Genomic DNA, 20987 nt, shown 5'->3' with positions numbered 1-20987 from the left:
AGAATGTTGGTTTGAAGGAGAGCCAAATTATTAACGTACTCGAGAGCCCTACGTCTCTTTCAGGCCCCGTGTTTGCCATAAGCGTCATTATCTATTACTTATCTTTTTCTTTCTGTTTATTTCTGTAGTGTCCATGGAAAATGTTGGAGAACAAGGTAAGATATGTTTTATTATTGTTTTAGATGTAAGATTTTAAAAAGAATTAAGAAAACAGTATTCATTTAGATTTGGTTGGAGTTAATAAATTATACTTTGAGAATGTGCGGTCAAGGTGGGGTTAAAGACTTCTCTCAGTCTCCAGACTGAATTCTGTCAGTCGCTTGGCAAAGACCTCTCCCTTGAAACGGCAGCTATTGTGCAGAGATTCTTGTGGCTTTGAGATATAGGAATATCAACAATCTCTGGTTTCAACTCACAGTATTACCCCATACCTGAGTTACGCATATTGTTCGTGGAAAATGTCACTAGCTCTGGTCATTTCACACTGATGTAAGTGCCTGAATGGATAACTGAATTTTTAAATGATTCCATGAATATCATCATTCTTTAAAAAATTGCCACACAGTTTTAAAATACCAAACATGCTGTATTTTAAATTAGCATATTTTATTCAGTTGTGTCTTACAGAATTAATTTATATATTAATGTATTATCCAGAATTGATCATTGTCACTGTATACAAAATTAATATTTTATATTTGCATAGTACAGTATTTCAAGACTAAAACACCATACAAAGTGTATTTATATACATTGCCTGAGAAAAGTATGCTTTTCTTAACAATTATCCCATGTGATAAACAAGACACTTGAACTGCTGTTGGAGGAAATCTCTTTTCGTCCAGATGGTCTCTGTTTAAATATGTAGTCATTAAACAATTAGGGCCAACAGATTTGACCACAGCTAAGCAAAATTAGCAAAGATCTTCCCAAATAGGAACTGCTTTTGCTATCCTTTGTCAGTGAAGTAAGGTTCTTAAAGCCTGAATGTTTTAACATTTGTTTAATTGTGTGTTTATTATTTAAAGTTGCAGGCATAACTGCCTACTTTTATAGTTTAGGAAAAGTTCCTGTAGCCATTTGGCCAATAGATGGGCCTGCTTACAGATGAGAGCTTTCCTTTCATGGGATATTAAATAATTACATTATTAAAGAATTTGGTTAATTTAGAACAAGTAGATCTTTTGTGACTACTATGATTTCAGTTTGTATTTGTATATTATAATGATAGTTATGTTCTTCTCATTTTAGTTGTGTGCCTGATTGCTTATCATCTACTTTTTGCAATGTTTGTCTGGTCATATTGGAAAACTATCTTTACATTACCAATGAATCCTTCAAAAGAAGTAAGTTAAAATATTAATAGAGTTATCCTAAAGTTGGAAGTCAGTAATATTGATGTCTGAAGAATGAATTTTATGTCTTTTTGTTAATGTTTCAAACTTAGTAAGTGTACTGATTTGTTTATATTAATGTGTCTGTTGGTAAATACTTAAATTTTCACTTGCACTTGGTATTATATATCTGATATTAAATCTGTTGTGTGTTCCATTTCTACTTTAGAGTCAGACATCAGGGTGGATGGATAGATATATATAGAGCTGAAGATAGACATTGCTATATTATAATTATCAATTATCATACTAACAGTAGATTAGTTGGCTGTCAAGCACCAGAAACAACAATAAAATAACAATGTAACTCATCTTCTCTTACATTCAAAGTCTATAGCTAGTCCGCAGCTTCTTGTTCCGAAATGTATAGCCACCATTTCCAACATAACCTCTTGGCCTAAGATGGATGTTCCAGTTCCAGCCATCATGTCTACCTTCCAGACAGCAGGTCAGAGGAAGTAGGATAGAGGAGTCGAAGTAAATGTCCTTCCCTTTAAGGATACTTTCTAGAAGTTGCTGATGCCAGCAACTTACTTTAGGACACTTTCTATTTACTTTAGAGCTTAGTTATATGGCTACATTTCTTTGTGCAGAAGGTTGGGAATGTAGTTTTTATTCACAGTGGCCATGTTAGCCATATTAATTAACCATGTCAGAAGGAAATTGTGGATATTGGGGGAGGGGAGAATAGCATTATGGGCTACAGAAGGTTTTAAGTAGAGTGATATGGTCAAATTTACACTTCAAAAAGATCATTCTAAGTTATTTGTTTCTGAGTCTTTCATTCTGGTTAAAAGTTCTTAGAGCAAAGGACTGTCTTACTCATTTCTGTATTGTTGGCACTTAGGCCAGTACATGTTTGTTGAATTGAAATAAACTTTGTTCCAGTAATAGTGGTAGAGTTTTAGTTGGCCAAGTTTAAAAAAAAAGAAAAGAAAAGAAAAAAGAAAGATCTAGGCATCACTGCAAATTGTTCCCTGAGGTAATCTGTTTAAATGCAGCTGTGGTCAAAAAGGCCAATAAATATGCTATATGACCTGGGAAAGGATATTAAAAATAAAACCACAGATATTTGCACAGAGTTAATGGTATGCTTGGCCTAAAATGTTTTACATGTAGCCTTTTTTCCTTCTACTCTCTACTAATTTTTTTCCTACCTTTTTTCCCTCCCTCTTGCCATGTTTACTTCTTTCCTATTATCTTTCTTACCTCCATCTGATCTTAGTTGTTGGTATGAAGAAGAATGCAGACTCCAGTCGTAGGTGATCTCATCCTCTCTGGTGCTTTACCTATGACTTGTGTATTGACAATTCCCAAATCTATTTCCAGCTCTGACCTCTCCCGTTGCAAGCTTATGTATTTCCCTGCCAAACATAGCTCTTTAATCCACTGACACCTCAAATACAGCACATCAAAAGCTGAAGTCACCCCCCCCTTCCCCAAACCGTGACTCACCTGTTTCTTATACTGGTTAATACCACTGCCATCAGCTCATCCTTCTGGACATTCCAGCCTTCTGGAAGCTTGGCAGCCATGGCTGGAATTCTCCCACTTCCTTGCCCCTTCCCCCAACATCCAAATCCTGTTGATGTTTTTACTTCCTAATTTTTCTTTTTTGGTTCCAACACCCCCCCCTTTTTTTCTTTCTTCTTTTTTTTTTCATACCATTACCCTAATTCAGGGTCTCAATCGTCTCTTTTATCTGAGACATTGTAGTCTCCCATGGGGTTTCACTATTTACAGTCTTGTCTACATTCCCTTCCCAGAGCCCTGCAAAATTTCTTCCTTTACCCCGAAGCTGGAGGTCTAAAATCAACTTTAACTCTTCCGCTCTATGTCTGACAGCCCTTTCAACCAGTTTCCCTATTCTGTGTATATTCAACATAGTATCTGGGGATCCTTCCAAAACATAAGACAGATCATACCATTCTTTTGCTCAGAACTTTCCTTTAATATCCAAACTCGCTCAGAGTAAAAACACAATTATCAACTGTAGCTTAAAAGGCTGCACATGGCCTGCCCCGACACCACCTCTCTGACTCTCTTCAATGCTGCCTTAGTCACATTCTCGTCTCCTTGCCCATAGTTCAATATGCATGTTTCAGGGGCCTCGAAGCCTGGTGTTTTTCCTTGACCTGAAACATTCTTTCCACAGATAACTGCGTGACCAGGTCCATTACTTACTTCGTATCTCTATGTCTCTGCTCAAATGATACCTTCCTTATCTTTGAGGCGTTCCATGACCACTCTGTATAAAATGGTAAACTCCTATCCCGGGAATTCCCTATAAAGCTTAACATTGCTCTATTTTTCTCCATAGCATAGCATTTGATAACTCATGCCATATTCATTTTTTTATATTATTCTTAGAATGTAAGCTCTGCAATGGCGTGTACTTTATCTGTTATGTTACTGACCCATCGCCAGTACCTAGAGCAGTATCTGACCCGTAAAAGATACTCAATAAGTATTTGCTAAATGAGTGGACAGAGAGTAAGAGTTATGTGTTAGTTATGTGAGGTGCAGATTTGTCCTTATAGCTTTGGCAGAGGTTGAAGTAACTTCTAATTTCTTCCTAAAAGTATATGTGAGATCATTGGCTGCAAATGGGAGAGAGGGAGGTTGACTGAGGCTGGAGAGAGCAGACGTTTGAAATAGTGGTTGGAGAGATGGGAAAGTAAAATGTAAAACATGGAAGAAATAACACAGTATTGAGGGAGCGGTTGAGATTGAGGACAGTGATTTACACCTTTAGCAGGCTTTGTTGGTGATTTTTCTACAAAAAAAAAACAAAAAAACAAAAAAACCACCCATATGCTTTATTTTATTCCTACAACTGTGTAAGAGAGATACTATTTATTACCGCTTTACAAATGGAGCAGTAGGCTCTGAATGTTAGCTATTTATCTCAGGGCATCTAAAGCCAGTGTGTGGCAGAGCTAGCGTTCAAAGCAAAGTTGTTCAGACCATCAAGCCCACACTCTTGCCAGTATACCGTGCTCTGGTATGGAAAGTGGGTACCACAGTGGGGTGTGTGTGTGTGGGGGTGCAGCCAGGACATCAGTTGGGAAAAAGTAGCAGCACTTCCATTTATATATTATGTTTTTAGTGTTTCTTTTTTTTTTAAATTATGTATGTAAGGCATAGAAATTTATAGAAATATGTGAAATATATATAAAGTATAAAATATATATAAAGTTTCGTATATAAGGTTTCATATATAACAGCTAATAATAAATATATAAATAAGTATACATATCGGTCTGAAATTATTTTTTTACTGATGGGTCCATGATCAGAAGAATTTGGAGACCATTATTATGAAAGAAAAGCCCTGACTTTGCTGGCTAAGAATCTTGAGTTACTCCATTAATAAAATGTAAGATCTCGCCCTAATCTTTTAATTGGTCAGCAACCAGAGACCCTCCCATTGCAAAATGAGGGGTCCTTGACTTAAATTGACCATAGACTGCTCTTAGCTGCTAAAAATCTTAGGAAAAATGGGACTAAAGTAGCAGGAGAAGAGGTTGTATAAGAAAATAATGTTAATATTTTCTTGTTACTATTGAGAGAATTCTAAGAAATCTGAAACTAAAATTTACCTTTTTATATAACAATATTTTTAAATTGCTAATAGTTTTTCAATATATAAGATTTTTCTCCCATGAAAGTAAGATAACCATACTAAATTATACTTTGAAAATGGAGACTAAACAGAAAGAGACAGGGAAAAAAAACCACTCCATGCTAATATAGCCAGTTTACATGCTGAATTTCTTTCGAGTTATTTTTCCTAGTTGTAGTCAACACGCACATATTCTAGTTTTTTTCCCACATAATAGTCCATCATTTGTTTTTTGTCATTTTTAATAATGGCATAAAATGTAAATGAAATATGTAAAAATTTGCCCTGTCACATCCCAACTTGGAATTTTAGGCTGATCCCAACTTTTTGTATTATAAATAATTTTAACATGTTTGTACATGTTTTATACACACTTTTTACCTATATTTTGGATTATTTCCTTAATATAAATTCTCAAAAGTCAAATTACTCAATCAAAGAAATTTCAGTCATTTGCTAATTGTTTGAAAAGAGAATGGTAACAAGTTACAGTGCCAACAATTTATCAGAACTTTGGCATTACATGTTGTCATTAAGAAAGCCACTGGTTGCCGGTTTAACGGGCAGAACTGTTCTATGTTTTAATTTGTACATTTTAGATGTTGATGAGATTATATGTTCTTTTTTATCCTATGTGAAAAACACTAGCAGAAAATACAATTCTGTGAGTTTTCTACTTGTTATTAGATTTCAGGTTTTTTTCTTAATTTGTATATCCTCTTAAAATTATACTCTTCTTTAACCTGAAAACTCTGTTTGATTTCAGATCTTGGTATCTAATACCATTTTCTAGGTAAGGATGGAGGAATCCTTGGAGAAATGGCTGATTCTAGAACTAGGGCAGGAAATAAGAGTGTGGGGGGGTGAAATAGATAAAGGGGATTAAGAGGCAGAAACTTCAGTTATAAAATAAATAAATTGCAGACATGAAAAGTATGGCATAGGGAATATAGTCAATAGTATTTTAATAATGTATGGTGACAGATGGTGACAACACTTAACATGGTGAGCACGGACTAATGTATAGAATTATTGAATCTATATGTCGTACACCTGAAACTAATGTAACATTGTATGTTAATTATGCTTAAATAAAAATTAAAATTAAAAAAGATGAGCCAGAGCATCTTATAGTGATGAAAAGTAAGGTAGTGCTCAAAAGTAAATAAAATAAACCAAAATAGAGCACTTTCTCGACTTATAATGGGGTTATGTCCTGATGAACCCATTATAAGTTGAAAATATAGTAAGTTAAAAATGCGCTTAATCCATCTAACCCATTGAGCATGATAGCTTAGCCTAGCCGACCTCAGACACATTCAGAACACTTACGTTAGCCTACATTTAGGCAAAATCATAAACATAAAGCCTATTTTATAATAAATTGTTTAATTTATTGAATACTGTACTGAAAGTGAAGAACAGTGGCTGTATGGGGACAAAATGGTTGTTAAGTATATCGGTTGTTTGCTCTTGTGATCGTGTGGCTGACGGAAGCTGTGGCCTGCTGCCATCACCCCGCATCATGAGAGAGGATCATTACTGAATATCACTAGCCTGGGAGAAGATATAAATTCAGACTTTGAAGTATGGTTTCTGGTGAACTTGTATCACTTTCACACCATTGTAAAGTCAAAAAAATCATTGAACCATTGTAAGTTGGGGACCATCTGTAGGCTGATGGTGGCATGTCCCAGGGATGCAGGAGCCAATTGAAAACTCCCAATGATCAAAGCTAGAACAATATGAGCAGTAAAATAAATAAAATAGTATTGGATTATAACCCAAAGTATACAATAAATAATCTATGAGTCTACTGATGTAAATAAGTGAATAAATGAATGAATGGGGAGAAAAATCTCTTTTATAGAAGAATTTCAAATAATTTATGTAGATGCTTTGCCTTCAAGAAGGGCAAGAATAAAGCCCCACTCCTTAGACATAGGCTGCATGTGGTGAATTTCTTTCAAAGAGTACAGGATGGAAAAGGGAAAATCATGAGGAACTTTAGAGTGGAGAAACCTGACAAACACTGCCTCAACCAGGTGACCAAGGTTCATGTCAGCACTGATAGGCAATGTGGATAGCATATCCCCTTGGTAGGATGTGATGAGAATGGCACTTTACCTCTGTGGTCTTCATCCCCCTGACAACTCATCTCAGACCAATCATGAGAAAAACATTAGACAAATTTTAATAGAGAAGCATCTTATAAAATAGCTGACCAGAATACTCAAGATTGTCAAGGTTAACAAAAACAAGGAAAATCTGAAAAACTGTCACAGCTAAGAGGAACTTAAGGAGATAGGACAAATAAATGTACTGTGGTATACTGGATAGGATTCTGGAACAGAAAAAGATATTCAGTAAAAAAAGCTAAAGAAATGTGAATAAACTATGGACTTTTGTTAATAATAATGTATCAGTATTTATTCACTAATTGTAAATATACAATAATGTACTAATATGTGTTGTTTAATAATGTGGGCAATTTGGTGAGAAGATATATGGGAACCATGTAATATTTTCTCAAATTTTCTATAAATCTAAACTTTTAAAGTTTATAAAACTATTTAAACAATACAAAGAGCATGCATTAATTGGCCAGAGGACTGCCATAACCTGCAGGTTGGTGGTAGGTCAGGGACGTTATCTTTTCCACCCTAGGAGATCTTCCATTCTTTCAGATCTCTACAAATAAATCATCTTTCTTCAAATCTGTGACATACCTTTGCACATAAAAGTGTTCTGGGGGAAAGGACTGTATATTTGGTGCATTCCAAGGTAGAATTAGATATTCGGACATCCATATTATACGAGTAATAATTCTACCAACCTGTATTTGGCTTTCTGGACCTGATGCAGGGTGTTGTTTATTTATTATTAAAAGCATTAAACATCTGAGGAGTCTTTCAGTTCTGTTACTCATTTTTTTAAAACTGAGATTTTAGGTAGCAAGCAAGTGAAGAGCAACTGATTAAAAGAATGCACTATGCCTTCATAAATGTGACCTTCATTTATTTGTTATTTGTATTCATTTGAGAAAGGACTGGTTGAAGTGTAATTTTGAAACACTACAAAATTAACAGGAAAGCAGATGCTGTGGATTTATAACAGAAAGAATATTTAATGTGGAGAATACTTTTTTCGTTACCTTAGAAACTCTTAAAGACTTAACTATAACATACCTACTAGTTTAATGCCAGTAAATTTGATATACTAATTTAGAATAATTTGTGTTATGTAAATTTATACTTAGAGAAAACTTTTTATTTTCTTTACCTTAATGGGTCTGAATTTTTAAACTAAGTGTCATGCATATGGGAATGTTATGGTAACTTAGAAATTATCTACATTTGAAAACTGGAGATTTGTTTTTCTTTTTAAAATAACCTCAGTAGAATTGTCAACCTCTAAACAAAGATTTTTAATTTTTATTTCTCCAAAGAGAAAGATTTAGGCTTAAATATCATGACCTCATTTTCAACAAATTGCTTTTCTTTTCCTTCATTGACATAATTAGATCACTTTTTAAAAACTTAAATTGTGAAATATACGTACAAAAAAAGTATATGTAATGCACAGTTTAAAGAATAATACAATGAAAAGCCCTAAAGTCACCCAAGTATTGTTGAAAATATTATTTATATTTTTGGTATTTCCTGTGTACTTTCATATTGCATTTCCCTACATTCCTCGATAAGTAACTACTTTCCTGAAGTTTTGTGTTAATCATTCTCTTGTTTTTCTTTATAATTTTATTATATGTATATACATATTTCCTTATAGAGTATAGCTTTCTGGCTTTAAAATTTTACATAAATGGAATCCTTCTATATATGTTCTATAAAATGATCTGTTCAACAGTATATTGAGATTCTCTGTTGCAAACAGTTGTAGTTCATTAATTGTTCAGTGTAATAAGTATTCAATTATGTGGATATATCATATTCCAATTTATTTATCCATTATCCTTTTGATGGACATTTAGGTTGTGTTTAATTTTTTACATTTCAAACATTGATGCTGTGAATATCCTTGTACGTGTCTCCTGGAACACATTTATACTTTTTTATCAGACTTTTATTATTTTTTTATTTTAAATTTTTATTTTTTTATGTAAAATTCGATGATTTCATTAGTTGCATATAACACCCAGTGCACCATGCAATACGTGTCCTCCTTACTACCCATCACCAGCCTATTCCCCCACCCCCCTCCCCTCTGAAGCCCTCAGTTTGTTTCTCAGAGTCCGTAGTCTCTCATGCTTCATTCCTCCTTCTGATTACCCCCCCTTTCTTTATCCCTTTCTTCTCCTACCGATCTTCCTAGTTCTTATGTTCCATAGATGAGAGAAACCATATGATAATTATCTTTCTCTGATTGACTTATTTCACTTAGCATTATCTCCTCCAGTGCCGTTCCTGTTGCAGCAAATGTTGAGAACCCATTCTTTCTGATAGCTGAGTAATATTCCATTGTATATATGGACCACATCTTCTTAATCCAGTCATCTGTTGAAGGGCATCTCGGCTCCTTCCACGATTTGGCTATTGTGGACAATGCAGCTATGAACATTGGGGTGCATATGGCCATTCTCTTCACTACGTCTGTATCTTTGGGGTAAATACCCAGTAGTGCAATAGCTGGATCATAGGGTAGCTCAATTTTTAACTTTTTAAGGGACCTCCACACTGTTTTCCAGAGTGGCTTACCAACTTGCATTCCCACCAACAATGTAGGAGGGATCCCCTTATACAGACTTTTAAAACTGTTTTTTGTGATTGTGTGTGTGTGTGTGTGTAGCCCAAACCAATTTGATTTTTCTCAAATACGTATTGTTTAATTGGGTAGGCCACATTGGCAGTTTAAGAAGTAAAATGCATGATTAGTTCTCTGGAGTGCTAAAGAATTCATGTAATGATTATCCCTAAGTTAAAATTCACTTAGATGAGAAAACGGCCTTGATGGGTTTGTTTCTATTTTTATTCCTAATAATATTAAGTTGAAAAATTTATCCATTGAGCCAGATTTGTTTATTTTGCCATTTCATTTATTAATATAACTAATACTGGGGTAGAACCCTACAGTTGATAAAACAATTTTACGTATTCTATTCCTCTTGAGTTTCACAAACATCTGAGGAAGTAGGAATTATTAATTACTCCCTTTTTCTAGATGCATCAGCTAAAGCTCCAGTGAATTAACAGACTTGCCCAGATTCAAACTCTACTACCACTCTGAATCTATATGATAGATACCATTAATATTTTATATATACCTTTTTGTAGGTGTAGTAGACCAGTGTGCTATTTCTTGAGAACACTGACTGAAATTTAATTTCTTTCCACAGTTCCATCTCTCTTATGCAGAGAAAGAATTGTTGGAGAGAGAGCCAAGAGGAGAAGCCCATCAGGAAGTTCTTAGGCGAGCAGCCAAAGATCTTCCCATCTATACCAGGACCATGTCTGGAGGTACATGATAATGACTGTCAGCACATTTATATACTTGGAACTGTCAAACCCTCATCGAAAATCACTGTGCTCTGTCTTGGGTGGTTATTAAATCTTCCCTATACAATTCCATAAAACAGACACGTGAATAACAGCGGGTCACAGAGATCTCACCCACATCCGCACTGATGTCCCTTCTCCTGTGGCTTCTCTAGTTACTTAGTTGGGACTCAGTGGAGATGTTAGAACTGCTGGAATCTTGATTTGTAGTTGTATTTATTTTTCAAGTTTTAATTCTAGATCTTCCTATTATTTAATTGAAGGGAGCAATCTCTATAATGAACATAACATTGGTAATTTTACATAAATTTAAAGCAGTAATTGTATAAAGTGTATAAAACTTAAGGTATTGATATAATGTATCTTTAAAATGTATGGTAATTTTCATTTCTTTCCTTTTTTTTTTTTTTTTTTTTTACAAATGCAATTCCGTTAATAATCTTTTTTACCTGGGTCAAGATTTTTTTAGATAGTTTAACAGCTATCTAATTACAGAATTGTCTTAAAAATGGACACACACAGACTATTGATATGTGTCCACCAAGACTCACTGAGAAATTTTGTAACTGTAGGCCTGTGCCACCCACTTTGGTGGCCACCAACCCCGTGTGGCTGTTGAGCACTTAAAACGTGGCCACTCCAAATCGAGTTGTGCTTTAAATGTAAAATACACAACTGGTTTCAAAGATTTAGTATGGAAAAAAGAATGTAAAATATCTCATTAATATTTTTATATTATTTATATTTGTTTCTAACTCACTTGAGAATCCTAATTGAATCTAAGTCAAAGTCTCGCAGTTTTTTCCTGTTTGTTTTCCCTGTTTCTTAATGGGCAAGTGGCCCCTGATTTAATATTAATGCCACGGGTTCTATCCTACAAAGACAGAGCTGTGCTTATATACGTTTGTGTATTTTGACCCTATATTAGCCTAAGCAAATATTGAGGAAATTTAAGCCCCCTAAAAGTAAATTACTGCACAAGTTTCCAAAACTCGTTAATAACTGTGACGGTATCGGGTAGGAAAAACTAGTCTCCACATTCATTCCTAGTTCAGGGCTTTTCTACTGTACCCCTTGATACACTGGGTTCAGAGAAAGAGAGGAAGCATAAGTCACACCATAATAAAGTATTAATTTTCGTTAATAGTAACAACTACACTTTGGATTTATAAGTCATCTCTTCGTGTAGTTTACATAATGTTAAGACTGTCAGTCTCTTGTTCCTCTCAGGTATCGAATCCCTATCTCCTGAGATGAATTTAGGGTTCTTAAGATTTGTGACAGTGTGGCATGCAGTCTGGATCTCCTAATACAGTCTTTGCTTATATTTTCAGAGCAAAAATTCCAGATGCCTGCAGAATCAATGTTAACTGACTAGAGTCACTGACTAAATTAAATCACACACAAAGTATAATAAATAGATTGTGTTGGTCTGATTGATTCCCTTGTGGACGATGCAGAATGTAAAGGTAAACACAAGGCAGAATGGACGCTCAGTGGAGCAGCCACAGTACCACCAAGGCATAACTGTGAGAGAGGTGCTTCTTACCTCACCCCCAGCCAAGACCCTTGGGTTTTGGAAAACTTACTTCTTCACCCTGAGAAATTCTGTGGACAAAAGCAACTGAAAAGTTCAGTTGATGTGCATGCACTTTATATTTTATAGAGAGAACTGAAGAAAGTGAATGGTAATATAATTTCAGATTTTGCGATCCATTCTAAATCCACAGTACTTCCTCCAAACCCCAAAGAGAAAAATGTCAGCTGCCTAGATTAAACTGACTGTCCTACACAGAGAAAAATTTGACCACGTACACACTTGAGCGTGGGGGGGAGTAAAGCAGGATATTAACAACGCTGCTCATCTCGCCTGTTTGTCCCGTACTTTCTTCTGATCCAGCCATCTTCTGCTTTCTTATGAGGATGACCAAACTTTATTATATTGGTTTTTATTTTTATTCTTATTAACGAGGACTCTTTGCTTTTTTAGCTCTCTCTTGCCCTTGATTTTTTCGTACAATTTTTTTTTTTTTGCAGACTTTGACTAATAGGTAACAACTAGAGGTGATAGAGCTTATCATTTTGTACACAGAAGTTAATAACGTTTTCTTCTCAACATTACCCAAAAGGTTGTAAATTACATAAGTAATATTTGAATAAACTCTGAAAAAATTAAAAACAGTTACAATTCTCCTTGACTGTTAGGAGCTTTTAAATGATAACCAGGTGGCTCATTTTAAGTTACAACAGGATAATTTTCATTGAATATGATATGGCACATGGAATTTTTTTTAGTTTTTATTTTAATCACCTGGTGCTCATCATAATCACGTAGACACGTGCCCTCCTTAATCCTCATCACCTGTTTATCCATCCCCTTCACCTACCTCCCTCTGGTAATCATCAATTTGTTTTCTACAGTTAAGAGTCTGTTTCTTGGTTTGTCTCTCTCTCTTTTTTCTTCTTTTTGCCTTTGTCCATTTGTTTTGTTTCTTAAATTCCACATATGAGTGAAATCATATGGTATTTGTCCTTCTCTGACTTATTTCACTTAGCATTATACTCTCCAGCTCCATCCATGTCATTGCAAATGGCAAGATTGAATTCTTTTTTATGGCTGAGTAATATCCCATTGTGTGTGTGTGTGTGTGTGTGTGTGTGTGTGTGTGTGTGTGGTGTAAGGGAATGGTCCAGTTTCATTCTTCTTCCAGTTTCATATATATATATATATATATATATATGGCATATATTCTTTATCCATTCATCAATCAATGGACACTTGGGCTGGTTCTGTATCTTGGCTATTGTGAATAATGCTGTTCTAAACATAGGGGTGCATGTATGCCTTTGAATTTGTGTTTTTTTATTTTTTGGGTATAAATCCAGTAGTGTGATTGCTGGATGGTAGAGTAGTTCTATTTTTAACTTTTTGAGGACCCTCCATACTGTTTTCCACAGTGGCTGCACCAGTTTGCATTCCCACCCACAGTGCACAAGGGTTCCCTTTCTCCACATCCTCACCAACACCTGCTGTTTCTTGTGTTACTGATTTTAGCCAATCTGACAGGTATGAGGTGGCATCTCATTATAGTTTAGATTTGTATTTCCCTGATGATGATGATGAGCATCTTTTCATGAGTCTGTTGGACATCTGCGTGTCTTATTTGGAAAAACATCTGTTCATGTCTTTTGCCCATTTTTAATTGGATTATTTGTTTTTGGGTGTTGATTTGTGTAAGTTTTTTATATATTTTGGATATTAACCTTTATCGGATATATCATTTGCAAATATCTTCTTCCATTCTCTAGGTTACCCTTTAGTTTTGTTGATTGTTTCTTTCACCATGCAGAAGCTTTTATTTTGATGTGGTCCCAATAATTTATTTTTGCTTTTGTTTCCCTTGCCTCAGGGGACCTATCTAGAAAAAGCTGCTATGGCCCATGTCAGAGAAATTACTGCCTGTGATCTCTTCCAGGGTTTTTATGGTTTCCTGTCTTATATTTAGGTCTTTTTTTTCTTTTTTTCTTTTTTTTTATTAATCATATTTTTTTATTATATCATGTTAGTCACCATACAGTACATCCCTGGTTTTTGATGTAAAGTTCGATGATTCATCAGTTGCGTACAACACCCAGTGCACCATGCAATACGTGCCCTCCTCACTACTCATCACCAGCCTATCCCATTCCCCCACCACCCTCCCCCCTGAAGCCCTCAGTCTGCCTCCCAGAGTCCACAGTCTCCCATGCTTCATTCCCCCTTCTGATTACCCCCCCTTCTTTATCCCTTTCTTCTCCTACCGATCTTCCTAGTTCTTATGTTCCATAGATGAGAGAAATCATATGATAATTGTCTTTCTCTGCTTGACTCACTTCACTCAGCATTATCTCCTCCAGTGCCGTCGATGTTGCAGCAAATGTTGAGAAATTGTTCTTTTTGATAGCTGAGTAATATTCCATTGTATATATGGACCACATCTTCTTAATCCAGTCGTCTGTTGAAGGGCATCTCGGCTCCTTCCACGATTTGGCTATTGTGGATAATGCTTCTATGAACATTGGGGTGCATATGGCCCTTCTCTTCACTACGTCTGTATCTTTGGGGTAGATACCCAGTAGTGCAATAGCTGGATCATAGGGTAGCTCAATTTTTAACTTTTTAAGGGACCTCCGCACTGTTTTCCAGAGTGGCTGTACCAACGTGCATTCCCACCAACAATGTAGGAGGGTTCCCCTTTCTCCACATCCTCTCCAACGATTGTTGTTTCTTGCCTTGTCAATTTTTGCCATTCTAACTGGAGTTAAGGTGGTATCTTAGTGTGGTTTTGATTTGAATTTCCCTAATGGCTAATGATTTTGAACATTTTTTCATGTGTCTGTTAGTGTGGTTTTGATTTGAATTTCCCTAATGGCTAATGATTTTGAACATTTTTTCATGTGTCTGTTAGCCATTTGTATATTGAGTTTGAGAAAGTCTTTGTAGATCTTGGATACCTGTCTTTTATCTGTAGTGTCATTTGCAAATATATTCTCCCATTCCGTGGGCTGCCTCTTAGATTTTTTGACTGTTTCCTTGGCTGCAGAAGCTTTTTATCTTGATGAAGCCCCACAAGTTCATTTTATCTTTTGTTTCTCTTGCCTTTGGAGATGCGTCATGAAAAAGGTTACTGTGGCCGATGTCGTAGATGTTGCTGCCTATGTTCTCCTCTAGGACTTTGATGGATTCCTGTCTCACATCGAGGTCTTTCATCCATTTGGAGTTTATCTTTGTGTACAGTGTGAGAGAGTGGTCAAGTTTCATTCTTTTGCATGTAGCTGTCCAATTTTCCCAGCACCATTTATTGAAGAGACTGTCTTTTTTTCCACTGGATGTTTTTTCCTGCTTTATCAAAGATTAGTTGCCCAAAGAGCCGAGGGTCCATTTCTGGGTTCTCTATTCTGTTCCATTGGTCCATGTGTCTCTTTTTGTGCCAGTGCCATGCTGTCTTTGTGATCACAGCTTTGTAGTACAGCTCGAAATCCAGCATTGTGATGCCCCCAGCTTTGTTTTTCCTTTTCAACAGTTCCTTGGCGATTCGGGGCCTTTTCGGGTTCCATACAAATTTAAGGACCATTTGTTCCCGTTCTTTGAAAAATATCCTCAGTATTTTGATCGGGATGGCATTGAAAGTGTAGATTGCTCTGGGTAGCATGGACATTTTAACTATGTTAATTCTTCCGATCCATGAGCATGGAATATTTCTCCATTTCTTCATGTCATCAGTTTCTTTCAGCATTTTTTTTATAGTTTTCAGAATACAGATCTTTCACCTCTTTGGTTAGGTTTATTCCTAGGTATCTTATTATTTTTGATGCAATTGTAAATGGGTTTGTGGTTTGTTTTTTTCTTTTCACTAAGAGACTAAATTTCTGTTTATGAAAGACTATAAACAAAAGACTTATTTCTACATTGTTTTGATTTACTGTGAGTTATTACCCACTTTGTTACGAGAGGTTTTGTTTTGTTTTGTTGTTTGTTGGTTTTTTCCTAGTGTGCTGCTTTGAAGTACAGATAATCACCATCTGGAGAGAATATAGCGTTGCCCACCAAACTCACCACTTAAAGTGCAACTATCAGTGTAAAAAATATATAATAGTTATCAAAGGCTTGGTATGAAGAAATGTACAATATGTGATTAACATTTGTGTGTTAATTATATGTCGAAATAATATTTTTGATATTTTAGGTCAAACATTACATTTTCTTAAAATTAATTTCCCTGTTGCATTTTATTTATTTTAATATAGCTCTTAGAGAATCTGAAAGTACACTGGTGGCTCACATTATATTTCTTCTGGATAATACTGCCTTACACTTTAATACTCTTCATGAGCCAGTGGTACTGTGTAGCTTTCTCTGGACTGTAGCTGCAAGACTTCTTCCTTCAGGAGATGAGCCAGCCAAGCTATTAATCTCTGTAGGTCCTGAAAAAGGAGAGTTGTAAGGGGGATGATTGAGAACTTATTTTAATATTGAAAACAATTCCATATAGGTCTTGTCTGAAAAAAGCTCATCCTAATCTTAGGATTAAGCAACTGATGCTTTTTTCAGCGATCATACTATTAGCTAATAGAACAGTGGTAATTACTTGTTGCAAGTACTTTTTCCAAATTTTAAATTCACTATTTGGGTTTTTACTGATCCTGTGACCCACTTAATAATTGTTCTCCTGTAATTTTGATAGACTGCTTGCATCTTGTAAGATGTCTGTGTACTGAAATAGCATCTCCAAATTAGACATCCATAATTGTCTTTGATATATATATTAGAGAAGAAAGGATCAGGATTTTCATTACAAGCGTTAAAATTCAGTATTAAGGGGGGCACATATTGCATGGAGCACTGGGTGTTATACACAAACAATGAATCATGGAACACTACATCAAAAATTAAGGATGTACTGTATGGTGACTAACATAACATAGTAAAAATTTTTTTAAAAATTCAGTATTGGAAGTACTTCTAATACTCACTTCTAATCTTGCATCTTACCCAACAGAGAACATGTGTGCTCTTTCCCAATTTAAACAACTAATAGAGTTTATTCACAAATTTCTAAAATGTGTTTCTCATAAAACTTCTAAAATATGGTTGTTTCTTCAGGTACTTATCCTGGTAGGGTACAGGAAAGAAGTTAATTTACTTGAGGGAGACACTGGGTTTACTTTGATAGAAATGGACATATTTGCACCCTTTATGAGACTTACTATCATTACTGACAAGTAGGAATGCCTTAGAAAAAATTCCCCCCAAAGATTCTCTATTCTTGAGAAACGTTGTTAGAAAACTGAGGCTGGGGGGCATCTGGCTGGCTCAGTCAGAGGAGTGAGCAACTCTTGATCTCAGGGTCATGAGTTCGAGCCCCATGTTGGGTGTAGAGATTACTTAAAAAAAAAAAGAGAGAAAGAAAAGAAAAAAGAAAAGAAAGAGGAGAGAGGGAAGGAAGGAGAAGAAAGAGAAGAAAGAAAGGGAAGAAAGGGAGAAAAAGGAAGGAAGAAAACTGAGGCTGTAGGCAAGTCATTCTATTTTTGTATTTACACAGTTGAATATCTCATTTTTACCAAATTCAAATTCACTTTGCTTTTTTAGAAGTTAAATTTGGATAGCTGATAAAAGCCTTTTAATTGTATATTCAATTCAGTGTTAAGTCTAAGACTAAGTGGAGCTTTTTGTCCCTAGCAATCCGATATTGTGACAGATGCCAACTCATAAAACCAGACCGCTGCCATCACTGTTCCGTCTGTGATAAGTAAGAAAGCCTTTTACTTCTAAATCTCTACATGCTGGTGGTCTTTTTAATTGATATTGTTTCTTTCCTCACTGTTTTCCAGATTATTTCCTTTTTTTCCTTAATCGTGCTTCTGAGACCTTTAACTGGACAGTCCCTTGCATTCATACGAGTGTGGCTTAGGGCCACAGTCACCTAATTGTCCCTTTTCTCCCAGATTCACACTGATGTGAGGAAGTGCATGAATTTTGGCAGCTGAGACTTGGCTAGTTCTGTTGACCAAATAATTCCGTGACTCTTTCTTCACCTTTATAAAAATAGCTCCTTTGACTTCACGATAATCAGATATTGTTAGATACTTAATGTACCACAAGGACTGTGCTGCTTAGATTAAAGATGGGTATTTAAGGTAAAGTTTTATCCAGACTTTGTAAATCTGTTGACATTTTGCACTTTGTTTAACATGAGGTAATTGTATATTAACAAATTGAATTGTTTTTAGGAAATGAGTTTTTTGATTTGTATTTTAAAGTATATATATTTTGAAAATTCTATAGTTCCATATCATAACTGAAATTGGCTATAGTGTTTGAGATGAGGACTTTTACCATTATTTATTTAATTTTTAGATAAGTAATTTTGCAATATTTTACTTGCCACAACTCTTTCTAAGTAACTTTTATATTTCCTTTTTGTACTTAATGGGATTAAAATTTTATGAGGTGTTAAGTTTTGTGTATGTGTGTGTGTTTATTATTTTTTTAGATGTATTTTGAAGATGGATCATCATTGTCCATGGTGAGTATGGCTCTTTACTTAAACATGTTTCTGTCCCTTAGAACTGAATACATTGAATCATTTATCGTTTAAATCTTTTTATAAATGAAATCTTGCCTTAGCTGACCTAGGAGGTACTTTCAGATTTAGTTTCTAGTATTTGTTGAATTAGCTCAAAAGAGATTTTATTCGGGAGAATTTCCATGGAATAATTTTAAAACCGGTCGACTAACAACATAGAAGTTAATTTGTCATATTTGCTTAGAACAAATGGTTTTCTTTGTATGCACATGCATAAACACAGAGATTCTGAAACACTTCCCAGAAATTACACGAAAATGTATTCATAAATTATACACAATACCTCACTGGAAGTTTTGAATAACGAATTAATTTATCTCAAGCTTTAACAATTTATTTTAAATAAAACTTGACATTGAGGAGTAGAATAGCAAATACACAAATACATAAGTGTTTAAACAAGGGTTTCCACTTGGAACTCATTAATATTTTAAAAAATAATTTTAGGTCAGGTACCTTAACAGAGGATGATTTGAAAGCTCTAATTAACTAATGAAGGTTGATTTTTCTACCTCTCCCTGTAATTTTTCTTGTCCATGTGCACATATCAGTGATGCTACACTCAGGTTGCCAGCCAGGTTGGATTTGGACGCTAGGCATGATTACTTTACCAGCCTTGCTGTCTTTTAGGGGTGGCCCTAGGAAAAGGTAGACATGCTCACAAATGTATGCTGGGTGTAGGTGGAAAGATAGGGAAAATTATCTTAGCTGCACGAAATAATAGGGGAATGTTGGCTTTACCATATTTTCTCTCTCTAGATACCTCTTCCTTTTCTCCAGCTAGATTTTCTTCTTTCCGTTGTAAAGGCCAGTTAGCTCCTATGAGAGTAATGTTCTCCTCAAAGAAAGATCTCAGCGAATAGTCTCACTTGGTATTAATATTCATTTGTAGCCATTCTTTTGCTTTCCTTGTGCTTTCAATCATTCTGTTCTCTCTCTCAGCAAATAGTTTCCTCCCCCCCCCCCAATATCTTCTATTACAAGTTTTCTTAATCCTCCCTACATTCCTCTGTTGATCCCTCGGGTAGCTCATGAGTCAGTGCCTCACGCATACCTGTGCTGTCCACCTGCACGTTCACCTGCGCGTTCACTGCTCCTGTCACGGACAGTTCCGTGCCTCTGGCAGCTCCCTGCCTCAGGCACCACTATTTCTTTCCTTCTCTGCCTCAGGGCTCTCTGTGCCACTTGGGGAGGCTGGGTCAGCTGATAAGCCGGGCAGTCCAGAAGCACCAGGGCATGAATGCTTCCAGAGGCCACCCTGCACCAGTGAGGGCCTGGCCAACAACACATGCTTTATGGGCTTTTCTGCCCTCGTTTCCAATAAACTGTATCCGAGTTCTTGTCTCAAGGGTCTGCTGTCAGAGGAACGCATACGAAGACACCCTTCTTTTCTGATTAGCTGTGTATTCTCAGTGTAATTTAGCAGAGTGGGAAAGAAGTCAGGAACTTAGCGTTGACTTCGATTTTTCTGACTTAAAGTAATAGGAGATGGTGATGATAAGGAGTGGAGACGTGGAAACAACCAGTATTAATCCCAAGCTTTACACCTATAAAGCATGATGTGCCCTTGCTATCCTCACTAAAGTACACAAATAGGAAATAATAATTTACTATGATAGCAATCTTTCTAAACCTGCCATTAATTTGCCTTTATAAGAGACTTGTAGCATAATTTGACAGTCTTTCAAATTTTGACAGATCCTGTTGAATCAGTGAAGGGGAACAGATGTAGGGCTCTAGAAGTTTTATAAAGGGGTGCAGATTTCGTACTCATAGACTCCCCGTTATCATGCTTGCTCTTTATGGCAATGTGGAATTGTTGAATTAATTGACTGCAGGACCTTTGAACTTCTGTGTCATTGCTTCCCTGCCCTGGGGCATCACCTGCTTCAGCTGCGCTCATCGCCACTGTCTCCACTCCGAGCACGCCCTTGTAGCAGTAAACCAGGCAGATTTGGGAAGGATTTGGTGCCAAGAGCCCCATATTCACCTGGTGCCAGCCGAATGGAGCAGCCATTTTATTTATGTATTTGAAATTTCAAGTTCAAATTTTAAATTAAAGACTCATGGTTCTAAATTTAAAAATAAAAAAAGTGCAAGCGTTCTTCCTAGTCTTCCCTCCCCCGCTGCTGCTCTTCCTCACCGGGAACATGTTGCTCTATGTCACATGTACCTTTCAGATACAAATGTGTATGTGTGTGTGTTCCATTTCTGTTACACACACAAAAACATTGTACATTTTTTTTAACACAGTGGTTCTACGTGGACTGAGTCTGTGCCTTCTTTTTTTCTCTTCACTTAATATATACCGGAAAATTTTCCATATCAA

The 20987-nt window shown here is 35.9% G+C and overlaps 1 protein-coding gene across 1 annotated transcript in view; it reads left to right on the top strand.

Moving 5' to 3' along the window:
• The window catches only part of ZDHHC2 (zinc finger DHHC-type palmitoyltransferase 2), a 67030-nt gene that overhangs the window by 24580 nt on the left and 21463 nt on the right, over nucleotides 1-20987 (top strand). Inside the window, exons 2-6 of the mRNA XM_034647666.1 lie at nucleotides 129-155; nucleotides 1252-1346; nucleotides 10373-10493; nucleotides 17752-17821; nucleotides 18566-18598. Coding sequence (XP_034503557.1) covers nucleotides 134-155; nucleotides 1252-1346; nucleotides 10373-10493; nucleotides 17752-17821; nucleotides 18566-18598 — 341 coding nt within the window. The 5' untranslated portion in view covers nucleotides 129-133. The remainder of the gene's footprint in view (nucleotides 1-128; nucleotides 156-1251; nucleotides 1347-10372; nucleotides 10494-17751; nucleotides 17822-18565; nucleotides 18599-20987) is intronic.

The sequence above is a fragment of the Ailuropoda melanoleuca genome, chromosome 18, assembly GCF_002007445.2.
Source record: "Ailuropoda melanoleuca isolate Jingjing chromosome 18, ASM200744v2, whole genome shotgun sequence".
Lineage (NCBI taxonomy): Eukaryota > Metazoa > Chordata > Mammalia > Carnivora > Ursidae > Ailuropoda > Ailuropoda melanoleuca.
The sequence above is the reverse complement of the archived record's forward strand: the minus strand, read 5'-3'. Positions and strand labels throughout refer to the sequence as shown.